Genomic DNA, 27,940 nt, shown 5'->3' with positions numbered 1-27,940 from the left:
TTTCTTTGGATTTCGCTCAGTCCATGCATGTGAAAATACAGTTTAGTAGAGATCCCCGTGCTATAACTATCATGCTGCTTCACTGCATCATGCAGTACCGATGTCATCACGCATGACAAGGCATAACCACGAACCAATCGGTGCTTCCTAAACATGCGTGCGACAAAGCGGAGAATCCTATACGAAATGCCAAAAAACTATACTCAAGACAGTAAACTACATGGATTGGCTTGCCATACGTGATCAAAATATATTCTTGACATAAAATTCATTTCTCAACTATCTTTCGGGGAGCTGATGCGCATCTTCAAGATCTCCGCACAACTTGAGATGAAATTTGTAGGTTGACGTCCATGAACATACACTTTATGACATGAAAATCTCTTTACACCTTTTCTGTACAGATGGTGGGGAGGTGAAACTTAATATTCACAAATTGTGATTCATAATTATAAATTAAAAGCAACACTTGCACGATACAGATGCGAGGGTAACAGACATGTCTTTATTGCATATTTGACTTCAAGCACCATATATACGGCGTCATAACATTCTACTGCATGATCGACATGTCATCACAATGTTCGTCGTATATACACGACAATAGATGCGTGTCACCGCCATTAACGGGTAACAGTTGTTATGGTACAACAAATAATAACAGATCTAACAAAAGACATAACATTGGCCGCTCTATCATTACACATTGTTATCAACAATCTTTACAGCATTTACATGTAACGGACAAGTCTATACAAACAGTTGGATTAAAAGAGCTATTTTTTTACCCGTCAAGCCTACAGTTTAACTCAAAACAGATTTAATTAAAAGCAGCTCACATAATGTCTCGCTTCTGGCCTATTGATTTCCGATGAAACTTCAAACAATCTGAAAAAACATGGCTATAGCCATAATAGTTAGCGGCGATCAATGTATGACGTCTGCACTTCATAGTCTGAGTTCTAACAAAGTTTTTTTTTTAAAATTTCACGACAAGATGATCTCCTTTAGTCGTAGCCACCCAATTGTCTATACTAATCTTTGGCTTGTCAGTCAGACACCAATGGCACCATATCCAAGAGCTGTATTATTCATTCGTTTCTGAATATTAAAACTTCAACTGTTTTGTCAACTGAGAAGCTTTCAAAATTTTAAAGAACGTTGTGCTGGCATCCCCTGTGTCGTCTTCCTTATCCTTTCTCTTCTGCTGTAACAAGATTTGTCAGCTTCGGGATTATATAACCATCACAAAGCGACATAATCAGTCAATTTTCGTTCATGCTTACAGGACTTTTTTCACTCCGCGTAAAACAATTAGACGTCCCTGGCTAATTGGTTCTGTTTCTGCCCAGCGACAATGCTATATTCAAGTAATCTAGCCCTTCACTTTAAGAGTTTTTATGACGAAATGTCGAGAATGTGGGAAAATAACTCCGAACGAGCTCGTCTCTCTCCAGAAGAATATCGATTTTGCGCACAATTCCCCTTGTGTCTCACCAACACATGCTGTAAGAGGATTGGCCTCTTCTGCTACGAATTTCAGAAGATTTTCAGCTGGATGTTTCTAGACCAGAGGAAGTGAATGTAATGTGCGCCTCTTATGCTATTACGAAAAGGGTCGATAAGAGATTCTCTTAGAGTGCATGTCTAAACTTCGACCGTCAAATTTCAATACATATACAGTACATCATTCAAAATTTACCAGAGGTAGAATATTGTTGGTCCATGTATCATTACAGGAGAGCAAAGAATCAACCGACTGATAATTGTACGGCAAAGGGCATAGATTATGTCCTAAGATATGAAAAAAGGTAGATACTTTGTTCTATATGAAGTAATTGTCTCACGGAAGTAATTTGCTGCCCAAAGGCTAGAGGATGCTCTTGGGGTAAGTCTAATTACGATTGTCAAGTCATGTTATCTGTATACAGAATAAATAATAACCAGGGCCCACTTTCCCACAACTCCGTAAATCAAATTTCCGTAACTTTTCTGGCAAATGACGTCGCCCTATGGAACCATAACCTAGGCAACGTCTTTTACGAAAAAAGTTACGAGAAATGTGGCTTATGGAGTTTTTTCAAAGTGGCCCCACTCTGATAAGGATTTCATTCGTCAGGCTTTATAGCAAGAAATTTGTAATTTATAATTTCATTTGTATATACTTGTAAAATTTCAGTGATAAACAACATTTCTACATAATATCAAGTTCTGGTCAACGTGTAGATCTGAATACAAAAAAGCACAGAACCTATACAAGGGTAGATAACTTTGAAAGGGACAGTGTTTGTCCGATAGGTGGCGGTGACAGTTTAGTTCTTGAAGGCGACACCACCGGGGGTGTACAAGGGCTTGTTTTCACGCAAGAGCCCTTTTGAGGCACCACGGGGCGTTTCCAAGTTTCGCTCACGGAATCTCGGTTACTTTGGCAAATATTTGAAGCACTTCTGTAGTGAGAATTTCTGTCTATCTCTGCGGGCTGGTCTCTGCTGCAATCATGAACTTCTAAACTTTTCTTATGGTGAATTGTGTTGAAACTATGTCTCTGTGAACGAACAAAACTATCCGCCTTGGACTGCGACTGAAAAAGCTTTAAAATGTCAGCTGTAGTTGCAAATACAGGTCTGCCCTGAACGTTATTAGCCGACTTTTCAGCACCAGAATGTCGATCTGTTTGATCTTCTCGTTGATTGCTCACCGAGTTGTCGTTGAGGGTATTCCCTTGAGAACGAGTCATTGCTCTCATGCGATCATAAATTTGAGAAGAGGAACAGAATTCCATATTTCGACTCTGCCTTGAAATGTCCACTTCACTTCTCCATTGAGCTCGAGAGCTCGACAAACTGTCCAGTGGAGCAGCAACACTGTGTCTTTGAAAACGAGCGTTTTGATTGGTCGGCGAATGTCTAAGAATACCAGGTCTAGTGACCTCGGAAACATTCTTACTCTGTCTTCCGGAAAACCTATGATCCGATAAAGAATTGTTCGACATTCTCTCTGATGACCGTTGGAAATGCGCACTGGGGTATTCCCCATGGGTCACAGAATCCGCGAATGGTCTCAGAGAGGGTTTTAAGGCCGGTGAAGTTTCCCCTGAGTAGCTTTTCGGTCTGACGTTCATCTGCATTCCAGCAGGTTTCGCACGCAATTCCACATTCACTAAACCGTTCTGTGATTTTTTGGCGTTTTCTTCGTCTAACCAACGAACAGTTCTTTCTGCTTTAGACCGATGTTGTCCCCTTCCAGGTGAGTGTATGACCGTGTCATCCGATGCCTTAGAACATTTATTATTCTTATCACTGCCACTACTTGCCGTTAAGGACTCGCTTTCATTTTCTTCATCAATAATGGCCAGTTCCATTATTTTTTGCTGCAGGCTATTGGAATTCCCATTATTATCAGGTACCTTTTTCGTTCGCCTGGCAGTAAATTGAACTTTACGAAAGTTCGCAATCCTCCCTTTAGGAATAAGTTCGATTTGTCTCTTCATAGCAGACGAGGTAAGTTTCAGATGAGGTTGACGAGACACTGGATCAGCGTCACCTGAATATAACGACGACAAACTGCTGGACAGAGGCGTGGACATCGAATTGGTGGTGCTTCCACGACTGTCCGTGCCATACCCTTCGTCCAGAACAGAATCAACGTCCAACTCTTCATTGCTTGCAGTGCATGAGTCAACAGCATCGAGATTTACAGATTGCCGACACAATGTAAAGTCTACGTCACCATTACTGCTTAACTGGTTGACGTTGGTGACACAATCGACATTGGATTTGCCTTTGCGACTCTCGTACTCCTGTCTACTCTTCTCTATGTTGGCCTCATTCCTCTTGGCCTCTGCTGACGTCATCATGATCATGGTGTCGCCGGAAGACCCACTTTTCTCACTCACAGAATCGGACGTGTCCAACGGGTCAATATGATGCCAGAACTGGTTGGGGTTGATATGTTTCAGTGGTGGTGAAAGCATAGTTTTTTCAGTCGCTGGGGTGACTGTTACAGCCCGTGGGTCTTCCTGGCTCCATATTTGGTCATGCAAAGTCACGTTCATTCTCGTGAGAGGACGTGGTTCTGAAGGGTCTTCTGGTCTCAGATTTACATAATCAGAAGATGTTCTCAGATCAGAATAATTCCCGTCCATGTTCACATAGTCAGGCGATCTGCGATAGGATGATTCGGAATTATAGTTCACATAATTACAATCCCTCTGGAGGCCATTGCCGCGGGGGTCATGGGGTCGCTTTGGGGAATTCATCTCCACGTAATCCGAGTTCCCCGTCAGCGACTGGTCAATGTTATTTTGTGACTTTTGCCACTCTTGAATCCTCAACGACGTGGCAGTTGGCATATTGACGTAGTTGTTCTGAAGACGTAACACTCTCTCTGGTGACAGTTTGTTTGAAGACAGTTTCTCATCCTTTTGTGACAAGGAATCGTGATGCTTGCCACTCTTAATCTGAAGAGAATGCCAGATGAAATTTTTCAACTGTCCCAGAGTCCCGGTATCTGTTTTGGTCTGCATGTTGCATGTCTGTATATCCAACCAGTAACACAATATCTGATGACTTATCGCTTGTTTTGAAATGCGTATCCTGAATCTAGTCAAAATATCCGAGCGGGGTAGGATAACAAACAGAGAATGGGACACTGCCTTCGTGATACGTGACAAGTTCACACAAAACTGTTAATCCATCGATGGAATCCCACGTTAGTTTCCTCAGGAAGGAGTATCATCGGTATTATAGTAAATCCACATCCACTACTCCCTGACTTCAACGAGGTAATGAAGTCTGAACCGAACTGTTTTAGCTGCATCAAGCGCAAGTAAATTCAGGTCATTCGCTTGAATGCGTTTCTTTGCCGCCAGAGGGCAGTGGACGGAGAATGTCGATTTCTCGCTGCAACTGTGTCGTCTGGTGTCGCCCGGAGGATGTTATTCACTCGTCTGGTCACGTCTCATAAATGGCCCTGTGAAAAAGAAAACAAGTACAGAAATGAAAAAAATGTCGCTGTGGCTAAAGAGCAAGGTATATTAGTATGCCGTCATGTTCGTACGAGTTAAGCAACACTATCCAACACACTGGGGGCACGGGTTTGAGGTCAAAACACGTTTATCATGTGAAGACCAAGGCAACTCAGCCTTGTGTCATATTTACCTCATGCTTAGGGCTCAATTAAACTGAAATTCCTTCCCGAACCCACCACTTATAGCCCACTTGGGCAGTTTTACTACGACATGAGCCTAGTGGCTCGATCCCCACCTATATCTAACCTGAGCAAGTACATGTATGTCGCCATAATTGAAGTTTGTATAGGATCGCGGGCACCGATGTCTACCGGAGTATAACTACTACAGCTAAACGTAACTCGTCACAAGGCTAAGAGTAATGCATGTTGATCACACAATGACAAGGAGCTATAACTGAGCACTAAGCCTTTCGATACACACAGATATATTTCACCAAATCTAGAAAATAACAGAAGTACAGCAGTCCAAAGCTGGCAGAGTATATAACAGCTGTGCTACAACCACAGCCAAAAAACATTCGCTTGTTATCACTAAAGACTTGCACAAATTTACAACTCATTAAGATATATACGCAAGCTAATAAATGCATTTTTGGAAAGAGATTGAAATTATGTAAATTATGTCTGTCTGCTCTTTAAACTTTATAATTGCTGCAATTCGCATCAAATGCCAAGGATCGAGACATATCAGTACGTGATTAAATAGCAAAGGTCATTAGAATGACAGGTGACTTGAGATGACGACTGAAATTACTGTAAGCTAACAGTATGCTCGCACTCTGAACATACCCATGAATTCTTCCTTGACGTTATAGTGCCCCAAAAAACTCCAGTTCCTTCATGCCATTCCACGTCGTACGTGTATACTGCTGCAGCGACTATTAACTAAATAGAACAGACGCCCACAATGTCTGTGCAAACACTGTACATTTTAATCAACACTACTGCTGAAAATGGGGGTCTGTATACATATAATTATTTGTCTACGCATGCTCATTAAATGCCATTTCTTTATACCGTATACACAAAACGCTGCCTAAGGCGACATATTTCTTTGTGGGAGATTGCGATCTGTGGCTTTTATAATGCTGATTGTCTTCATAGCAACTTCTCCCTATGTATACAACACACAGAACACCACAGTCAGTTTACTGCCACGTCTTTGCCAAATTCATACAGGAAATAAATTCATAGATGTAACCGATAGAGAACGATAAAAGTCAGCTGAGAAAAGAGACAAACACCACCCCTGAGACTATCGCCATGACCTATCAGCCGACGAGGAGTTTGTACAAACAACATACATATATACATCAAGATAATGTCCTTATATATGCATTTTTATACCTGACAGAAAAGAAAAATGTTGGCAAAATGACAACAAACACCATATTGCACAGAAAGAAGCGAATTATACAGCTTGGTCACAAGTTCTCTGCCTAAATAAGGATTTCTTCGCCTTGCTCCTTATAGCTTTATGACAGCCATGCACGTAGGTTGTATATTCGCTGCGCATGAAATGCCAATCATAAAGTTCTGCAGAAATGATTTTCACAATGGCTGTTCATCGAAAGGGATGGCGACAATATTCGATTTTCATTTTCGCTCACTATATTTGCCCATGCAGATTTCACGTGAATCTGATATTTGGTCACATGATTTTCCATTACCATTTCACAATTTGACGCAATTCCAATTTCAATCATTTTTTAATATAGGGATTTTATCGTAATTCACCCTTTGGTATGAGGTTTTTAGTTTGATTTTATCGATACTCTTTTAATTTTGACGGTAAGCTTAAAACGCTTACTTATATTGATTTTTCGGTGGCACCATATTTACGCTGGATTGTTACATTGAATGAATAAATGATCATGGCTTATCACTTTAGCAGCAATATTTTAGCCATATTGTGACGATATATCGTAATATAAGATAAAAAAAAAATGAAGGTTTCCTTTATCTGTTTGGTATATATATAACACCACAAGTCAAACCACCAACGTAAACAGTTACCCTCTCAAAGCAAATGTGAACAAAAAAACTACTCAAAATTGTGGACCACATGCAAACATTAATTGTAGTAAATTTGCATAGGAACGTTAATGTGTACCTTGCATACATCATATTTATGTAGCTACATATACGTATTTAATGTGTACAGAATTGTGTACATGTGATGCACATCTTTTTTATATCGCATGCTAAACAGACACGTGCACAAAACGGTACATGTACACAGTCGCTTTTTGAGACTACACATTCCAATTTGACAAAAGTAGATTTGTAGCGTACACCATAATCTTTGTTTCGTAGTAATGTACTTCTGTGCTGTGCACATGTACTCCGCTAGGTATGATGCACGCATGGGTGGGGCTAAACGCCTCATAATATATCACCAAAATCGTATCAGGTTTTGTCGCCGTACACCGCATCCGGTCCGCCGCAAGCCCTTCCCATACCTGCAGGTTGAAGATGGCACGCGCCAGGGACACCAGTTCACCCACCTTGAGGCGACACTAATCCATGAAACCTGTTAGTCTGGCTCAAAATACGATTCTGCGTATTTTCTTTACAACATAATTAGTGTCTCTGAACCGAAAAAACACATGTGTAGATATTTTAAGTGACATAAAAAGTTTCACAGAATGAAGAGAAAAACGTACTTCGCTTAAAGTTTTCAATATTTCATAACAATTACCAATGGTTTTGAACTTTAAATCAATCTGAACGAGATCACTTGACCACTGAAACGCCATATAGAGAAAACCTAAAATACTCCCTTGATTTAGTGTGAGAATATTTACACATATGTCACCGCCTATATGGAATTTCGATTTCCATCCCAAAACATCCGAGATTTATTTATTTATTTGATTGGGGTTTTACGCCGTACTCAAGAATATTTCACTTACACGACGGCGGCCAGCATTATGGTGGGAGGAAACCAGGCAGAAACCCACGACCATCCACAGGTTGCTGAGAGACCTTCCCACGTACGATCGGAGAGGAAGCCAGCTTGAGCTGGACTCACAGCGACCGCATTGGTGAGAGGCTATTACGGGTCATTACGCTGCGCTAGCGCGCTAACCAACTGAGCCACGAAGACCCCAAAACATCCGAGAGTTTATCTCCAAATGTGGATAAAACCACGTCATTATTGAAATTTGCTTAATTACCTGTATCACAGGAAGGCCAATTCATCCATGTCTAACCAGTCATATTTGCAGAACACACACATACTGTACATACAAATACCTTCATTTAGTCTTCTAACATTCGCATCACAAAGTTCAACAAATGCACGAATGACTGACTATACAAAGGGAGTTGGTTGCCGCAGGGAAATGATATACATCTGAACGTTATAACAGCTCTATTAGCATTCCTACAAGTCAGCTTTATACCTCCGATAGAATCTTCACAAAAAGCAGAACAGCAAGTTTAATAATAAGTCACTTTTTGAAAACTTGAGTTGATAAAAGTATTTTTGACTTTTTCTTGTAGGGCAACCATCTGTATACACGTGGTTAACTAACAAATTAACTTTTTGTGGGGGGAAAAAAGCCCATAAAAAGCCCATTACAAAACAGTTATTCAGGTTTATGTCTACCTATGCATCAGAAAGTGTCTTGTTTGTCTAGTCTGAATTAAAAACTTAAAGCTACAAAACTGGAAGGCTCTGCACTTGGTTAAAAATGCGAAACGAGATGATTTTTTGGGACGCTGGGTTTAACATTTTCTTTTTCGTGTGTACAATTCGCCAAGTTTCACATGAAGCCATCCTCATCTATTATAGGCCATTTATACTTGTGGAAAACCAACCAGGTATATTCTGGAAGAAAATGTGTCCCTTGAGGCCCTATCCGATAACAACGATTGGATGTTTGGTTTCCGTGAGATGCTACCACTCTATTAGTTGCAGAGGAAACAAACACGTCTGTACTCTTCCACAGGCAGTTTTAGGGCCCAGATTTGCTTTATATCAAGTCATTTCAACTGCATAAGGATGCAGTTGTGTCTGTCCACTGAAATGTCTGGGGAACAATGGGAAACATGTGTGCTATCACAACAGAGCGATGACTCCCGATCCATTAACTACCTCACTTCTTGGCCCGGTTCCCACCTGTCTTGTGACCACTTCTCGAACCGGTCACATCTGAACTCCATGACCCCGAACTCCTTCACACACTGACTTTCTTCCTTATACACAGAATTTGTCAATTTGCCACCACACACCAGTACTATAAATTTCCCGGTAAAAAATTGGACAAATTATTTTCCCGGACATATGCAGCACCGGTTTTGAAAGTTCAAGGGCAATCATGTGTTCGCACTAGTAGAACTTTCACAGCTTAGAGGTACTCACTATTAGCCATGTTTAAGTCTGATTATCTTTCAATTCTTACAGAAGATGTAAGCCTATAGGAAGAAGACAGCCAAATAACAAATCAATCAATAACAAAATAATCCACGAGGAGCAAAGGTTTACGACACATTTTACAAACATTCGTCTGCACCAAGCCTGAGCCATCGGAGCAGATCGCTAACTAATTAACACAGATTCTGTGGTTTAGGTAAGAAAAAACGTTTTACTGGTAAGGCCTATTAGTCAACATAAAGAAGGTGTTTGTATGTGTAATTACTTTGATGTTAATTGTCGATAAAACTGAAGAATTTCTCAAGGTTTTGGCACTACTTACGTCTGCTTGTGAAAATAGTCTCTCACATTCAGGCTCATTGACAAACAATTACGTCTGTCAACACAGTCAGATAAATACTGCCTTTTTGTGCCCAGATATGCCAGTGGGCTAATTCAGTATTCACATCCTGTGAAAACAGGCCACTTTTCCACACCGCAAAATACCAAATTCATACAGAGGTTAATTAAAACTGCAGTCACGCAAATGGGCTGTAGGATCTAGTTAAAATTTCTCAGCGAACACTGCATATTTACTTGTCGTTCTCATGTAGTTTTTCTCATGCAGACATTGACAAAACGTTTCAAACCTGCCGTTATAGTGTTTGTGTGAGAATACTCGTGAAACGTGTTGCTTTGAATGAGCAAAGTAACTCCGAAGAAATTCAGTTCGTCTTTAATTAAGTCATCCTCGGGAGTGCCAAGCGAGGCTATATACACATATGTACATTAGGCTCCCAGAAAAGCATAATTAACAAAAATGTCTAATAAGACAAGCCCGGTGATAAACATTTATGGTGGTGTTTTAGTGTCGGTGCGATAGATTTGGCAGTGTACACAACAATTGGTGGATTTTATATATAGTCAAAGTGTCATTGACTTAACTCAAATTCTCCTGAGGATGACTCAATTAAAATCGAAATATTGAGATCGTCAAAATGAATTACTTTGGAGCTATTTTGCTTATTTATTGTGCTAGGCTGGTCAGAGATGATATAACTTTATGTAAGTGCTACTTTCTAACCGAACAGGACTGAACGCTGATATGACTGCAAACTGCACAACATTGTGATAAATACATAGAAAACCCATCGAACCGAATGCATCGTGGAGTCTAATACGGGTACATGAATATGCGTCGGTCTATAGCGTTCAAAGGTTTTATAACTCTAACATCGGTGATAAAAGTCACACACATATATACCCCTTCATACGTGTATAGGTTTTAGCTACCAAGAGGACTAGATCTGTGGTTATTAGTGGAGAAAAGACAGGTTACCAGGGTAACAACTCACATTCATAATCCTGATGAACAAGGCCGCCAAATATCCACAGCTACGCTGAATCATAAGCGGAAGAGAAATCGAGGATTGGCTCTGAGGAAAAAGCAAAGTCAAGAAAAGCTCTGCCCGAAAAATCGAAACGGGTAATCTAAAACGCTTCCAATGGGCATGGCGTACAGGGGTATATATGAACAAGATGCTCGATCAGGTCTTGTTCATACGATCAGGCTAAACAAGCACATAGATTCCATTGCAGCTCACAAGTTGAGTAGTAAAATAGATTACGGCAGCTAGGGCATTACCTTACATCAGCCTGAGAAACACGCGGTAATGCTCTCTCCGTCAGCTCGACAGTGGTGAGAGAGATGATGCGTCGGGGAGTCATGAGAGCATGGGTTGGGTGGGGATAACGAACATGCACAGATCAAGAAGGAAGAGAAGAAGGGTGAAGGCCATGCAGTGTTGAAGGGTGGCTAGACAGCCAAATCTGAACGAGAAATCAGTCTGTTATCTTGTCATAACACGCCCGTCGACAAGAGATTAGAGGCATAGTGATTAGCCGCGGGTGAGGGGTGCAGAGCTAGGTCTCTCGGGGCTGCCTAACTTCTGTGGCAAGGCAAGCTCATCCTCAGTGAACCCACTTAAACGGAGTATCGTTGTAAGTTTTTTTTTCCATTCTGGACAAGCTTTTGATGGAATATTCACTTTGGCTAAGTCACAAACTGAAGCTACCTTCTCACCTGTATCCGACAAGTCTTATTAATCATGTTACATTACAGACGTACAGGCATACACAAACATGTGTTACATCTGATTGCCCCTGCTCCCCCCCGGGGGGGGGGGGGCACCGTGACACAGAGAAGGCTTTGGGCTGCCTCAACTTTAGTACATGTTGAAGTACGACGGACAGATAACAGTGACTTCTCTGATGGCAAATTAGGGTAGGGTAGTGTACCCGAGGGACTTCACAAGCTAGGAATTTGCTGCAGACAGATCTTGATAACATGGAGAAGGCGTAGCTCATTTGGAACGTGTTAAATGGTTGTGGTCAAGTCTGGTACCATTTGGTCTGTAACCCCTGATCTTACACGTAAAACAAGACCCAGGATCCGGCAGTGTCGTCCTGGGTGGCCAGAACTATAGGACTGGACAGACGGTCACATTCCCTTGCTGAAACTATAGCATCCGGTTGCCTATTTTGCTCACAAACTGTTGATCTGTACATCTAAACAACCGTATAAAATCACTGAAAACCGCCTATCTAAGATACTATCTACACTTCTGATTTTTTACGTCTTCCATATTGGAGTTGAGTTTTATTTTCTTCCACATTTTCTGAACGGCAAGAGTTGCAAATGGAACATGTACTTCAAATCGCGTCATGACATCCCACCCCGACAAACACCTACCCAGACAAAACGCTATGAGATATACATGTACTGTACATGCACTTGTCTCAGCTAAAATGGTAACACGCAGCAACGTGTTCCAGTGTATATCACATGTAGACGTACAATAAATAAGTGTTCCAGTGTATATCACATGTAGACGAACAATAAATACACCCTATGCTCAGCGCTAGTCCTATTTCCAAGCCCGTATACCTCCCTGATTCACCGTTGCATATTTTTTTCCGAAGATTGAGTATCATAAATCGATGACTTTTTCTACGATTCCTCTATATCTAATCACGCCCTGCGGCTCAGTGCATGGGGATGATGATTTGACCATAATATATTAGCTGATAATTTTGTGAACAATCCATTCGGATGCTCAGGTGTCAATTAGCAATGCCCCAGGGATTGTGGTATCTCGACACCACGCACGTCACCAGATAACAGCGATCGATTTAGTACGTACCTTTGTGTAGAATCGCAAAAAAAGACACCTTCTGCTTCTCTTATGCCTGCTTCTTACTTTTTTTTGCATTCATTCTCTCCGTTTTGTATAACATATCGCTGTGTTATTATATGGCATTCGACCCAGACGTAGGCCTATGGTCTGCTCGCTTTGCGGATTCTTTAGAAAATATCTCATTACGAAGCACAGTACAATGCACCGAGTACAGCTACACGATGCATACGATACTACTGCACGATGCACATTACGTAGATTACGTCGATCAAGTATGGGGGGATTAGGAAGCGAGTTTTTTAAACATGATGTTTTATAAGATTTTTATGATTCACGCATTTTAACACGTTTCGTACTCAGGGAAAATGTCATACAAATTTACACAGCTACACAAAGACAAACGTTTATCAGAAAACTTTCAGCAACGCAACAACCAGTCTGAATTAGAGATAGAACGCAATCTCCACTGTGCATCTCAACTGTTGGATGTTCTGTCTAATAATGAATGCATTCACCATTCGTCATGCGACACTTAAGGTATGAAAAAATCTGTTAGAGGCATTGATTGTACAATAATACTGATAAAGTACAGTATGATCTATGACTTTCGCTTAACTTGCCAGACAGGCCGTAACCACGATGACGGGAACAAGTCATTATGGTGACAAGATAAGATGTGGGTTTCCCCTCAGTGTTATGACCCCAAGCACAACCGGAAGTCGTGAAGGAATTTGCAACATTCATTAAAACCAAATCTTATCGGTCAAACAATGATCACACATGCCATGATCAAGGGGCAATATGTCAACTGTTACACTATCTACCATAAAAGAGCTCATCAACTTCGGTCAACCATGATTTCGTGTAATTAAATTGTAGTCTACAAATCCAGGCAGCAAAGAGATTTCAATGGCTCAGTCAAAGTAAAAAATACTTTTTTCACGCATTGATGAGAGAAGAGTTTGGAAGACTGCATGAACACTCTAAAAGTCATATTGATGTTTTTCGTGGTGATACAGAGTATGCATTAGCGTCATTTCTAAGGGGTGTTGCTCTTTTGAAGCCATCGTGCATATACACAACACTATGAAGCGCTCTCCTACCTGTCAACGGGCACAGAGATGTAGGAAAACTCAATTTTCCCACCATTAACTCGGCTTTTAACCGACCGTCCCTTTCAAAGTAAGAGCAAAGCCGTGAAATTCGTGATGACAAACTCTTTCGGGTTAAGATGAAACGTGGCTTAGACAATCGCCAGAGCAGCACAGGTCACAGTTTGGCCTTCCCCTTTTTAACACAGATGACCATAAGGCAACGGTTGTTTTTCTTCAGAAGTGTGTAAACTTGTGACCTATGAGATTTTGACTCTATAACTGTGCACCTCAGGCTATGCGTGGAAAAATATGGTGGAGTCTGCCGTATATATCGAGTGACTTTACCACACGCCGGCAGCTTGAAAACACGCGAGCTTGACCACAGGGTCACGTGTTGAGACCATGCGGTGGCCAGAGCAAACAAAAACCTGCTACCACTTACACACTGGACAGTGGTGAAGGCTTGATCGTTACTCAGAAAAAGATACGCTTCTGACAAGAGCCATATACCATCCCGGCACTTCGATTCGCACACTGGTACACAGAATACCAGTTGAGCTCCAATTGACACTTCCAACGCGAAGGTATTAGCAGGTCTATATGTAAAGGGAGCTAAGATCAAATAAACATACGGTTAACAACAACAATTAAACATAACATCGACACTAGAAAAGACACTAGAAAGGACACTGGAAACGTCACTAGACACTACTACTCTCAAAACATAACCTGTTAATTTTTGCAAAAAGTCTGCTGTCTGGGTGATGCTAGAATATATTCTATTATAATGACACAATATTCCATCAAATTCAATATAACATCCTGTTAGTATAACACAATCTTAATGTTAAATTAATATGCTGAAGTTATATTTAACAGAACAGTCTGATGCGATAGCAGAATACATTCTATCATCACTCAGACAACAGACTCCCTGTTAAACATAACAGGTTCATTTTTCGAGTAAACCAGTACCGAAACTTTACCACGAAACAGCGCACACTATCACGTCATTGAAGCGGGACAGTGAGAACGAATAGGTACACATAATACCTTTAGTCCCCAGGGGGGCAAACGCCCATTTCGCAACGTTCTTGCGTTTTGTGGAAAGCAATCCGTGTCCTGCACACGGCTCTGGTAATTTGCATATTTGCACACTCACAACCCTTAAATACATATATGGAAACATTTTTAGCACATGTCATATGTTATATATTTACATTTAGACTTCAGGATTTCATTAGTCACCGCTGAACCTGTATCCTATTTCATAACGACCCATCTTACACCTTTGTACGTTGTATATACACTAACACATATATGTACACTGGTTTGCATCACTATAAATTAGTAGCCTACGTATGTACATGTTGGCAAAAGTTAATTATACTATCCATCACACATTTCAGCTCTTTTTTTGGCCATTTAAGCATGACATATATGACATCGTGCAGCAATTTTAATGTTTGATATGATCAATCATCAAAAACTACCTTATGTAGGTGGACTTGCATATCAACCGACACGATGGCTTTTATATGGACTGTTCACTTTAATGTAAACCACTTGACGCTAAAATGACACACGTGCATATTATAAAGTATACATGGTCAGCTCTAGGCCACTGTTAAGTGTGGTTATCGTATGTGAACCTATATGAGATTGAATCCTGAAATCGCGCATGTGATGTGGACGCTCTACACATGCAAGTACTGGGAGACCATAGAAGCCTTCATGCCTATATATGTTCTCAAAACAATTTCAAACTTAAATCTATACTAGCTGTACATTCCTCGGGTTTTTCATTGAAAAAAAAATAGTTATAAAACATCCGCTTATTACGTAAACCAGATGTGCTCATTCAACTGTGGCATCTTTAAATGATGAAGCATCTCTTTTATCATCTGTTCTCTATGATTCGGATCTTTGATATTTGACGCCACAAGGATCGAATGCCTGCACATGCCGGCATGCCGCCACGCGCGCCTGCAACGACACGCCAACATTTCGACATATTTTCGACGAGTTCCTTCCACATGTTTTACATTTTCTCACATCTGATAAAATACGATTGACAACGTTTAACGGCATCTTAAAAAGTCATTCTCACCCTTGATCCATTCCTTTACGGGCGATGTCCGGGGTCAATTGTCCAGATCATACATGGTAATCGTTCAGATGACAAGCTTTCTCACGTTGAACACTCGTCACCCTTCGTTAGACCCTGACTGATAACCATCACCTTTTTCCACTTGGATGCTCCCCATTGCTCCCGTGTTTTGCGAACATCCACATCATACAAAGAACCCCTCTTACTTTTCCCACATATACAAAACTGAAGGCAAACTCGATACTGGTCATGCAAAACATAGTACGTACATTATAGTTTGACAAGTAACAATGTTCCCTGTTTTCTCTGACAGACATTAACGTTGGCTCCTAGATGGTGGTCTCTGGAATGCTATCAACACTCTGATTTTAGCCGATCTTCAATCATGTTATCAGAGAGTACATTAGGCATTTCAGTATTCAATTTACTCTTTGTTCACAGCAACAATCGTCAGCTAGTCTCGGTGATTATTTCATAAAAGGGTCTCTCTGGCTCAGTGATACGACGTGTCGTTACCTGGATACCAAGCGCTCTTAAAGAATGATAGAGCCTGTTTGGAAGTACCGTAGTATAGTGAGTTCAACTGTGAAAAGAGCATGTTTGGAAGTACCGTAGAATAGAGAGTTCAAGTGCGAACAGAGCATGTTTGGAAGTACCGTAGTATAGTGGGTTCAACTGCGAATAGAGCCTGTTTGGAAGTACCGTAGTATAGTGAGTTCAACTGTCAACAGAGCATATTTAGAAGTACCGTAGAATAGTGAGTTCAACTGCGAATAGAGCATATTTGAAAGTACCGTAGTGCAGTGAGTTCAACTGTCAACAGAGCATGTTTGGAAGTACCGTAGTATAGTGACTTCAACTGTGAAAAGAGCATGTTTGGAAGTACCGTAGTATAGTGCCTTCAACTGCGAACAGAGCATGTTTAGAAGTACCGTAGTATAGTGACTTCAACTGCGAATGGAGCATATTTGGAAGTACCGTAGTATAGTGAGTTCAACTGCCAACAGAGCATTTTTGGAAGTACCGCAGTATAGTGAGTTCAACTGCCAACAGAGCATATTTGGAAGTATCGTAGTATAGTGAGTTCAACTGCCAACAGAGCATATTTCGAAGTACCGTAGTATAGTGAGTTCAACTGCCAACAGAGCATATTTGGAAGTAACGTAGCATAGTGAGTTCAACTGCGAAAGCATTTACATGTCCATAAAAGCAGTACAAAGATGTATTGGGTATATATAGGTGGCAATACTCTAAAATCTTACTTCGTAGCTATATACACCTACAAGTCACCCTGACATAGAGAGCAGAGGATATTTATTGCTTTCTTGAGTAAACGACCTAAAATCAAACAGAAAAAGTAAGACAGCAAATAAATAAATAAATTGCTCCTTACCAGCTCAGAAATATTTAAACGTGTCAGAATATCTCTTACTGACCAGGAAATACAAGACGCAGCCGGAGCCTGAGGTGCGGCCAATGATGTATAATTTAGCGTGGGATGTCAAGTGATACATGTACACGCCCCTCCCTAAATAACCGCCTTCACAAGGACGTCAATAGACTGAATATCTGCTGTTGTCTAATATAAACACCTGGTTGGTTAAACCTCCTGGATGAATCAAAGCTGTTCAGGTGTTAATTAGTGCAACGTCTCCTTCAGGTGTGGCAAGGTTGAATTTCAGGTGTTTTGCCAATTAAACTCAGGTTAACCATAAAAGCACATTGATAAACAGCGCAATCCCTCAAAAAAAAAAAACACATAAATAGCTGATGGTATAAGGTGGAAGATGTCGCATTTCAGATTTTAATCGCGGAAAATGACCTGCTAAAAGGCTTATCGAATGTTCCATTTTGAACCTCACACTTCATCAAAACTTTTTCGCACATCATAAGTTTCTCAACAAAGGTATTTACTGACAACTTCTCCTTACATCGCTTAGCATTACTTAAGACGCTCTGACCTCATGGCGAGATGGCATTGTTTGAGGTTACGAAGGATGGGCTATGGTGGGGTCGCGTACTGTAGGGTGTAAGGGAACTTGATGACTAGTAGCGACTTAAGGTTTCCCACCCGTCGCTGTTGACAATACCACACTTTGCAGGGCACTGTTTACCTGACGCTGTTGCGAGGGTTATGAGTCCTAACGAGTTAAAACTACTTTTTTCACCTGTGCGAACTAAGCCCCGTTTATTCTTCGGGTGAGAGTTACATCAGTCCCCACCCTCGGGGGCACGGGCACTATCAAGTACTCGTGTCATGATGGCTTGACACTCACAGGACTTCTTGAGTCCTCAGAGAAATAGAAATGAGAGCTGTAAAAGTCCTACAACTGTCTTGCAAAAAGATTTCAAGGTGAATGTACACCACGAACAGTGCTTATTAGAGAGGGAATAAGACACAGGTCGTCATAAGACATGCGCCCAGTGCAAGCTATGTACACATCTGTGGGGCAGCTTGTCGTAATCTCATTGAAATGATCGGATGCTCGAAAAATAAAAATAAATGAATAGAAAATAAATAAATCTCATCAAAACTAATTTAAACGACAGTCTAATCAATCTTTCCAACTGACTCAAATGGAGACTAGTACTTTGCCAATAAATTATTTCGGCATGTTTACAGATCCATGAACATATGTAACCTATGGAACTATATGTATACATTCTCGGTTCAGAGTACATAGTTACGTTGGAACGTGTCAATACAAATGCCGCAAACATAAATTCCACCTCAATACCACACAACTCGCAGTCGAGTTATTTAATAAATATGTGAGTCTTTAGATATGACATGAAAACGCTCTCACGCGTTCAGATTACAAAGGCCGGCCCATAAATAATCACTATTGTACATAGTAATAAAGAACAGTTACGTAATAAATATGCCAAGGTCAAATTAAAAGAAACCAAAAGAAACAACGAAAAACACTCTCTCCGTAGCTCTAATCATATCATAGTGTTGGATGTAAGCATAACCCCATGCGATGGCGATTTCTCACAGGTGGTCATAAATAAGCAGTGTTATGACTAATATTATTTCATGTTTGTATACCTTACCTTGTGCATTCATCCACTGATAATTAGCCAGTTCGCTATCGCTGTCATCAAAACCGGGTAAAGCCTCTGGGCGCCATGCGGTATCAACTGGTAAAGAAATCCTCTTACACTTCTCAAAGTCCCGCTCCCCTCCGGGACTTATTTGTCAGTATACTCGTATACACACTCGACTTGGGTAAGTATGAGCTGAAGATAAATGACACGGGTTGACTGGCGATCTACTCAGGTGAATCTGACAGTATTTAGCACTTGCATCCTGTTTCCTATAAGCCTAATCAAACATGCCCGCATGGGAGAGGCCAGTCTAAGCGAGTCACCGCACCAAGTCCACCCTCATATCACACCTTCATTGTCATATCTAGTCTAAATCCGTGTGCAGAGTACCAAATGCATTAAAGCGCTCCGCTAAATGCCATCGGTATATGTATATAGCTACAGGGCTTCTCTACTTTGTTAATACCCACTACGTAAAGAACACATCGGCTTAGAGCTAAATAAAAAGCCACAACAAAAATATATACATGTATATCTCAATGTCAACCTCATGATCGTAAAACCACAACCTCCACCTGTTTTTCCACTGCAAAAATACAACCCTATACAAGTGTCAAACCCTACAGTATTTGCAGGTGTTATCCCACTTCTGACACCAGTGCAAACAATGCCAGATTTCTACAGCAACCAGCTCAGTAAATACGTATCGTAAGACTACAATTCATTTTAAGTTTTCACCATGTTACGTTTTTGTTTGCTAAGCATGCTCAACCACGGATTAAGTAAACCACAAACTGAATGTTTTGCCATCACGTGACATACTTGCTATAACTCACTTGTTTATTTTCGGCGGTATACTTCGCATACTCCGGATTGACGTTTAAACCCTCTCCACTAATTATACACCAAGCTTGTGTGAATTATACGAAAAACATTCCTATAGAACGAGACTTAAACGTCGGCCGCTTTTCCCAGGCGTGACAACCTGACATGAGATGAGCCGGCGAAAACAAAACGTAGTATATGACTCTGGTGATCATACGACGTGTTTTAGAAGTGAAGTGATAATTCCAACAACAACAAACTGACAGGTGCCCGGTGTCATCTGATGGACTCTATTGTTCTGACTCACTCAACTGAGTCGACGATGGCAACGTCAATCGTCTACTCCGACCCTTTTTCTCTTCAACTTCTGGGGACACAACGACGGATTAATTGAAACCACATAGAGTCCCAATAAAAATCTTTCTCCACATGCTTAGAGTTTTTGGGACGAGACAATACTGTACCTGTCGGCAAGCGGCGGAGTGGAACGTCAAGCCTATACACCAGACGTTATTCCCTTCATGTCAGAAAGCCTAATCCATCGCTTCATAATGCCCCTAAACCTCGTTAATCACGGGCAAGCAAACAAGAGACACAAAAAAGAAATAACCTAAAGCATTGCCAATTCCGATCACCTGATCTGACCCAAATCTGTCAAACGGGACATTATCTACCCGTTTAAACAGACCGCAATAAATTACATATACAAATATACGTTTGGCCGGACAACTGGACAATATACTCTAAGCCTCTACTTTATGGACGACAGCATACATGCACCATTGTAGTTCCTTGACCTCATGCATCTCGCAAAACATATTTTTGTCTACCGCGTGGACATAATACTCAGTTTAGTTCTAAGAATTATTACATTAAAGAGACAAATATGTGTGACCAGTTAATGATGGCGTATTTATTGAACAATCCTGTACTTGAACAGATCATGAGATGTATCATACTTTGTGGAGTTTGGACTTTCAAACGTGATATACAGGTTAGAGCTATACAAGTACTCCTCCACACGTCGTCATAGACCGTAAATATACAGCAGTATAGGCTATCCATTCTAAACTTTTTCATGAAACAAGTGATATATAAAATTAATACAGCGTATAAAGAGAGTAGGTGTGTGATGATAGTAGCACACATGGTTACAAATCAACGAAAGGGTTATAATGCGGGTTGGGGTGATTTGATGGGGGTGGGGGGGGGGGGGGCAACCACTTAGCATGGAACAATGGGAACTACGTCGTGATCAAAATACCACACAGTGTGACAGGGAAATTCAGTGACGAATAAAGTAACAAAAAATTTCAAAGGACAATAATGTTTGCAAGAAAAACCGCCTTGTTTACGAACTCAGTGGATGAAAGTAGCAATCTTACGTCTTGTTACACTCGCCTGCACACAAGCGTACAGAACGTTTTGTGCATATAATTAATAACTGAGAAGTGCATCACACACATGTATGTACAATGGCCAATCAATGACGGTTAAGTTTTTTTCAGATTACCGAGAAGCCGGCTGCACATGTCACCAATTTCGCATATAATGCGGACGTTTCAAGGAAGAGCACAAGGAAGCATATTGGGAGGGAAGTTGAAGTCATTTGTCATCATCCTAAGGCATTTACTTATTTGGAAGTTTTTGCCCCTTCTCAAGAATATTTGATGTAATCGATAGGATCCAGGAAAATGCAATACATGAATAAACCTGACGATGATCATAGCAGAAGAATCCATAGATATGGCTACTATCTAACTCAAAATATGAAACCTCGACGAATCAGATAATGGAATGTGTGGGCCCACATGTATGATGCAATGGTTAGTGGTGTTCAATGTAGTAGGCTCTTCACCCTTCAGCAAGAGAGATTTTAATGGTATGAGAAAAAATGGCAACTGTAGGAGGACGCATCGTCCAGTAACCGAAGAATGCTATATCAAGTAATACCACGAGACCATTTGGGGTTTCAGTTACGAAACAGAAATATTGTCACAGAATTTTAGAAGTCTACTACAGAATGTCCATTTCACTTGGCAAGCTGAATATCTATTTCACGGAAAACATAATGCATACGTTTCACGGAAAACATAATGCATATGTTTCACGGAAAACATAATGCATATTCCGCGAATGGAATATAGGAACGGTGGCAGACAGGTATGGGTTTTTTGTGAATAATAGCGACGAGAGCTGTGCTGGCCAAGGACCATTGAAACGTACTTTTTAAGCCTTTCATACTTTGTTTTAAGGGAACGAGTTTCTTTATAGATGCGAAGTGATAACTGTATCCACTTTGTGATAGGGTTTTACACTAGCGGTGTGATAAACCGTTTTCATTTGCACCTCTGTGAATGCGGACTGTTAACGGATTCCAATCCTCCGCAACCATGCATACACCCTAGGGCAGGACAACAATACACATCCAACTGTTTACCTGTGGGTGGAGATGCACCTGGTAGTGGCATGTAACAAGACTAAATGGTCTTTACTAAGTGGTGTAAGGAGAAGTGACTTATATGACATAATCCATCTACACCACCTGGAACAGAATCGTTTTTCCAAAAAGAAAATGTCCCACAGATGTATCAGATCGGTTTAACTCAATGAAATAGGTGAACTGAAATGCTGTCCATCAACTACAAAAGAACAACAATTAATAGTATTTTCTTCCAAACACACTGGGTAAATACCAGCTGGAGATATCTGAGTGAACTATCCGTTGTTAGTGCAATGCAAACCGAATACGGATCTAAACTATACGAATGAAACTTACATATAAAAATGTGTGTATACAAAGAATGTATACAATGGAAATTGTGGAGAACTGGTCACCAAATACGTTTACTTTCATAAGATGTATACTGCATTAGGTTACCTGAAACTGAAGAGCTAAGACGGTCGTTGTTTGCTGGTTCGAGTGGTGAAGTATCATACAGCCAGCCATTTATAAATAACATGTCAGCAAGTCACAAAGGTGACAACAAACCTGACATATGAATACACGTAAAATGAGGCTAGACATAAAACGTGCTAATATCATCACTTCAGTCATTTTGTCGGGATATCACTATAATTATACTATAATCTTTTACGTTACAACTCCTATCTTACCTGTTCATAAGTAGCCAATGTCCTACCCGTATATATCAAACCAACAGGTGCCTAGAATCTGAAACCACTCTCACACCCTGCGCAGCTGTAAGTCAAGTAAACGTGTCCAGTTCGTGCCTATGAATACGGTCAGTTCTGTACAAGAACATACATCTACAGGTAGGTCAAACTAGTCTCTGCACTGGCACAGGACAACCCTTTCTGCCAGTGACAATCGAATGAAATGTAGTCTGGCACGCAATCAATCTACTGATCAAAACTACTACATGTGAACTCACTTCATTTGCTTATAGAGGAGGTATACGGTTTGCTTACAAAAGAGGTACACGGTTTGATACAAAAGAGGTACACGGTTTGATACAAAAGAGGTATACGGCCTGCTTACAAAAAAGGTATACGGCGGTTTACATAGAAGTAATATTTGGCATTGAAGAGGAAGCATCTTGCCGCAAATAATGTCGTAAGAAGTAAGATCTGATCAAAAGAACTAACATATATGGCCATAATGAAGTATGAAGTAAGACCTGGTCCCAAAGAAATTAAGTAACATCTCCTCGCAAGGAAGTAACATCTCCTCGCAAGGAAGTAACATCTGACCGCAAGGAAGTAAGATCTGGCCGCAGGGAGGTATGATCTGGCGGTTAGGAAGTAAGATCTGGCTGCAAGGAAGTAAGATGTGAAGTAGCATCCGTCCACAGGGCAGTAAGATCTGCACAACGAACAGTATAACATCAAAGCAAACAGGATTAAGATGTCACCAAAAGTAAGTAAGAAATTAAGTAAGAGATGGTCACAGATTTGCAAGAACTGGTCAGAGGGGTGTAAGATCAAACCAAGAAGTAAGTAAGATTTGGCATGAAGGAATGACATCTCAAATATCACGATTGCAGCGTAAAAAAAGAAGGTAAAAACAGAAAAACGCGTAAAGTCATGTCTTTACATACAACATCTCACAAAAGACATCCCCATACTACAACACTTCAGGTGTATCCGTTGATATGTATCCAAAATATGCATCTGATATGTTTACGAAAATGTTTTTTCGTTCTCCATCTTACATAAGCGGATGTTTACACCTACACTTTTTTTTCTTTACATGGGTGGAAAATTGTCGATACGGCTTTAAAACCGTATCTCATTAACTTCTGTCTCTCTCTGTATGGACGCTTGACAGGAATCAGCTGACGTACGCGTCCCGTTTTTTATCTAATTATTTTTGTTTCTACTTTTTTTTCTTTACAGCGCGTCGGTCTAAGTTGGGGCTCTGCCATGTGAATTTATCTAGGCTAATTACGCTTACCTGTTGATACAGGAATGTCGTGTATTTAAACAGAGGATAGTCTTCCTTAGAAATCTGAGTCGCAAAATAGTAAGAGGCCTTAATCACACAACTTACATAGTTACAAGCTAACGAATCCGCCCCACCCACAAACATGGTCTAAATGCATGCATATTTGTATTCGTATTTGTATGCGTATGTGTGTTTATGTATATATGCATAAGACAGGTTACTTATATATATCTACAAGCAACCTTCATTTACGCTCCAAAAGTAAATGGTAGAAGGAAACAAAGTTATTAAACGTGCCGATACGACCAAACAATACGTGATACACTTAAAAACTCTCCCGTGAAGTGAAGTATGCGGCCTGCCTCCCCTTGTCTTAGCGCCTGTTGGGGTTCAAGGAAATCGCCCTGAACTTGCACAGGGGACCCCCACACCACAGGGATCAACAAAAGGCCTGCAAATAAACACAGCTCACATTCCTGAGGCGGTAAACTGGGTCATCACTACACGTAAAACGTAAAAACGAAGCAAACAATCCGGGTACACACTAAAAACTAATCTGAAATTAAACTGTCAGAATACTATACTTAAAAACCAAATGTGTACCGTTTTGTACACCTGTGTTTGTGTAGCCTATGATATACATGTAAGCAAGATGTGTATCACAGAAAATATAGTGTACAAAATTTGGTACACATAGAAAGTGTAGGTACATAAAGATGATGTATGCAAGGTACACAGTAATGTTCCTGTGCAAATTAGTTAAGATTAATGTGTCTGTGGTACACACATTGTGTACTTTTTGTACACAAATGTTTTCTAAATAATGACAAAACATACTTTGTCACTGCTACAACCTATTATGTTATAAATGAAAGATTTTGTTTTTTGAGAAGAAATCAAGACGATCTGTCAAAAACATGACATCTGATCAGTTTTGCGTAAAGCAAAAAAAAAACTAAACTGCATTAACATATATATATTTACGCACATAAAACTCCCAATTCACACACCATACTGTATGTAACAACCTTTCATACTGTAACAGCGTCTATGAAATCACGTCAACATGACTTTATATCTGCAACAAAAACATGCACCTTGCTATCGCAATTCGATAAGCTCACGGTCTTTGGAATCAGTTCCCACGACCAAGTACATGTATATATAGTGTTCCCTCAATGTTAAAATCACAAGAATGATTTCAAAGGACACGTCAATGTCCCGACATAGTATATACTGTTTCAGTGAGTATAATTCGTTATAAATTTTTACATATTTTAAAAATTTCATTTCATTGCACTTAAGTATCACGACGAAGACACTAGACATGACACCCTCATCCAGTCATATTACACTGACATGGCCAGACATTAAACGAAATGAATACTACAGCGCGTGGAAACTATAAATGCAATGTACAAATGCATAGTCATAGACTATGTCACTGTTGGATCAGCTGATCGTGATGGGTCTATGGGTACCGAGCTGTATAGGCCAAACACATCTGATTATACAGTAGAACATACACGCGTTCGGTAACAGATTACGTAATTCGTTCGCGACTGCACAACGTTTGGACTTGATGTTCTTCTTGCATCAAGGACGCGGCTTGCCAAACGGTGGACTTCAGCCATATAGACCTCTATAGTCGTGCTTGAAAGGGTTTTATAGCTGCAACAGACTATAAGCTATTACGATATGCGAAAGGTTGACCAGAGAGGCGTAGTTATGCTATATCCTTACAAAACGTACTGAATGATTAGTGGGTTAATCTATTTAGCTACCGCATGAACAGCTAAAACATTACGTAAATAACGCAGTTTGCTCAACCTGTTCTCAGACTCACCAAAATGCATATATAATAGTATATATGCCGAAAACCAATACGGAATTCCCACTTTTCCCACTTTGCCAATGTTGTAAGCGCTTTAAGCATAATCTAACAGAGTACAGCACCACCAACGTAAACACGCAAGCTCCTGCTCAGAGTGTACGGTGACTCTTTAATCAAATCAATCAACGTGGTGGAATTTTAGGAACTATACAAACAAAATTGCAACACCGACATTCGATCAAATCTTACGATGTTCGAGCACTAGTTGTGTTATCTCTCAAAGTCGGGTTTAATGCATTTAATTCACACATCCATCCTGGAGATTCAGATTTATAATTCTTCGGTCGAAGTCCAAGTCCAACTCGTTTTTGCACATCTCTTATTTTTATTCACTTGTCGCCTGTAATATGTTTATTCTGCAGTGATGTCTAGCATTGAATTGTTCACATAAAACGTTGCTAAGGCAACGGCATTTTAACGTCAAAAACGTGATAATGGCATGCAGGCTTTTTATGGGCCCAAATCGACCCCCGACCTTTATGGGGCTTCTTAGGGTACATTTACACACGTAAATATGACCTTATGAACTGAGAGGGACCAGTTTTAACCAAAAAACTTTGCTAATCGATTCACCGGTATAACCTTTATAGTATTAGCGTTGAGGTTCAGGTGCCGAGCCGAAGAGAATGAAAGTTCTGAAGACATTAGCACTCAATGGTATGTGTACGTTATTCCCCAGTGGACTGATAAATAAACGGGCTCGTGCAAGGATAGGCTGATTTTGGGTACGCGAACGCTGAAATGTTACCCAATAATGTTTATCAAAGCATACAGTGGTTAAGACGTAAATATATGTATTTAAATCTTATAACATTGACCGACATCTTCAAAACAAGAGATGACATACCGAAGATGTGCAAGTTTTTTTTAAAACTTAAATCTTATAACACTCACAGATATTTTCAAAACAAGCCAGATTATAATGCAGATTTGCAACATCTTTAGCCATCAGCCGTTCCCCCTTGTTCCTAAATTCTGTATAGAGCTAAACCTGAACTTGTCTCATTATTTTGTGAATTAAATACCATTCCTACACTAAATTCAGATTTAGACTCACACGGATCAGGTTATAAGGTACGTAGTACTTTTGCCTGGAGGTTATCTTTAAAGTTTATCACAATTAAGGCGGTAAAGGGTACGATCGCTGAACGTTGCCTGTAAATCACACTGAAGTTAACGTGACAGAACTTCGTTTTAACAATTGGCATGCAGCCTGAGTTTGAGATGCGCGTATAAGTCATATAACAGAATGCCATATTGCGCTACTACAATCACTATAGTATAGTCACAACAGCGCAGCCGTGGTCACATTTATATAGCAACCAGTCGCACGAGCTGTGACCGTTAGAGTTCGAGGCTGTAGCTGCTTTCTACGGCCAATGCTCCATACATATATGTCCCTGGGTTTGCCTGGCCCAAAACAACCGACGGTACAGTCTATTAAACTCCGTCACGTTTTTTTTCCTCTTGCGGGAAGGGGAGCACGGGAAAAAGTCAATAAACGAAATAGACACAGTCGCCATTTTGAGAGACAAGTTCTGAACGACTTGTTTGTATAACTTACCTGTCCTGTGGCGGCATAAGTGCAGATATCCAGTGTTTGTCTCAGTTCTTGTAGATTCGCGAATGTTCATTCGGTATATAGTATAGCAATCCACGTTTACGTTCTTTATGGCACAACGGGTAAAAGAAGCAACCAAAGTTATAACAGATATGTCCGTAGAGGGCCCGTGCGTACTGGAGGTGTCATCAGGTAGGCTGTTGGCCTGCTGAATGCACAGGTGATAATCTCTTTGAGCTTTGGTCCTAAAGCCGCCGTAGCCGAGTTGACAAGGATGTAAGACAAAACCTTCTCGATCTGCACGTGTAAAATTCCAATCCCTTCGCTGCGACTCGTGAAAAATGGGTAACGGGTCGACGGAAAGGCCAAATGCTGTGTCCTTTGACTGGGGAATTCTTCACAGTAACGA

At 40.6% G+C, this 27,940-nt stretch overlaps 1 protein-coding gene across 2 annotated transcripts; it reads right to left on the bottom strand.

Annotated features, from left to right (window-relative positions):
• Positions 1–490: 490 nt before the first annotated feature.
• LOC135475045 (uncharacterized) lies at positions 491–27,940 on the bottom strand. Of its 2 annotated transcripts, none has more exons than XM_064754784.1 (2): positions 27,535–27,940; positions 491–4,971 (listed from the first exon to the last, which is right to left on the bottom strand). In XM_064754784.1, the coding sequence occupies exon 2, from the start codon at positions 4,523–4,525 to the stop codon at positions 2,252–2,254; it is 2,274 nt and encodes a 757-aa protein (XP_064610854.1). In that variant the 5' UTR covers positions 4,526–4,971; positions 27,535–27,940; the 3' UTR covers positions 491–2,251. The 2 variants fall into 2 exon arrangements, with proteins under 2 accessions (XP_064610854.1, XP_064610855.1); XM_064754785.1 differs by lacking the exon at positions 27,535–27,940 and adding an exon at positions 18,850–19,059.

The sequence above is a fragment of the Liolophura sinensis genome, chromosome 9 (assembly GCF_032854445.1).
Source record: "Liolophura sinensis isolate JHLJ2023 chromosome 9, CUHK_Ljap_v2, whole genome shotgun sequence".
NCBI lineage: Eukaryota > Metazoa > Mollusca > Polyplacophora > Chitonida > Chitonidae > Liolophura > Liolophura sinensis.
The sequence above is the reverse complement of the archived record's forward strand: the minus strand, read 5'-3'. Positions and strand labels throughout refer to the sequence as shown.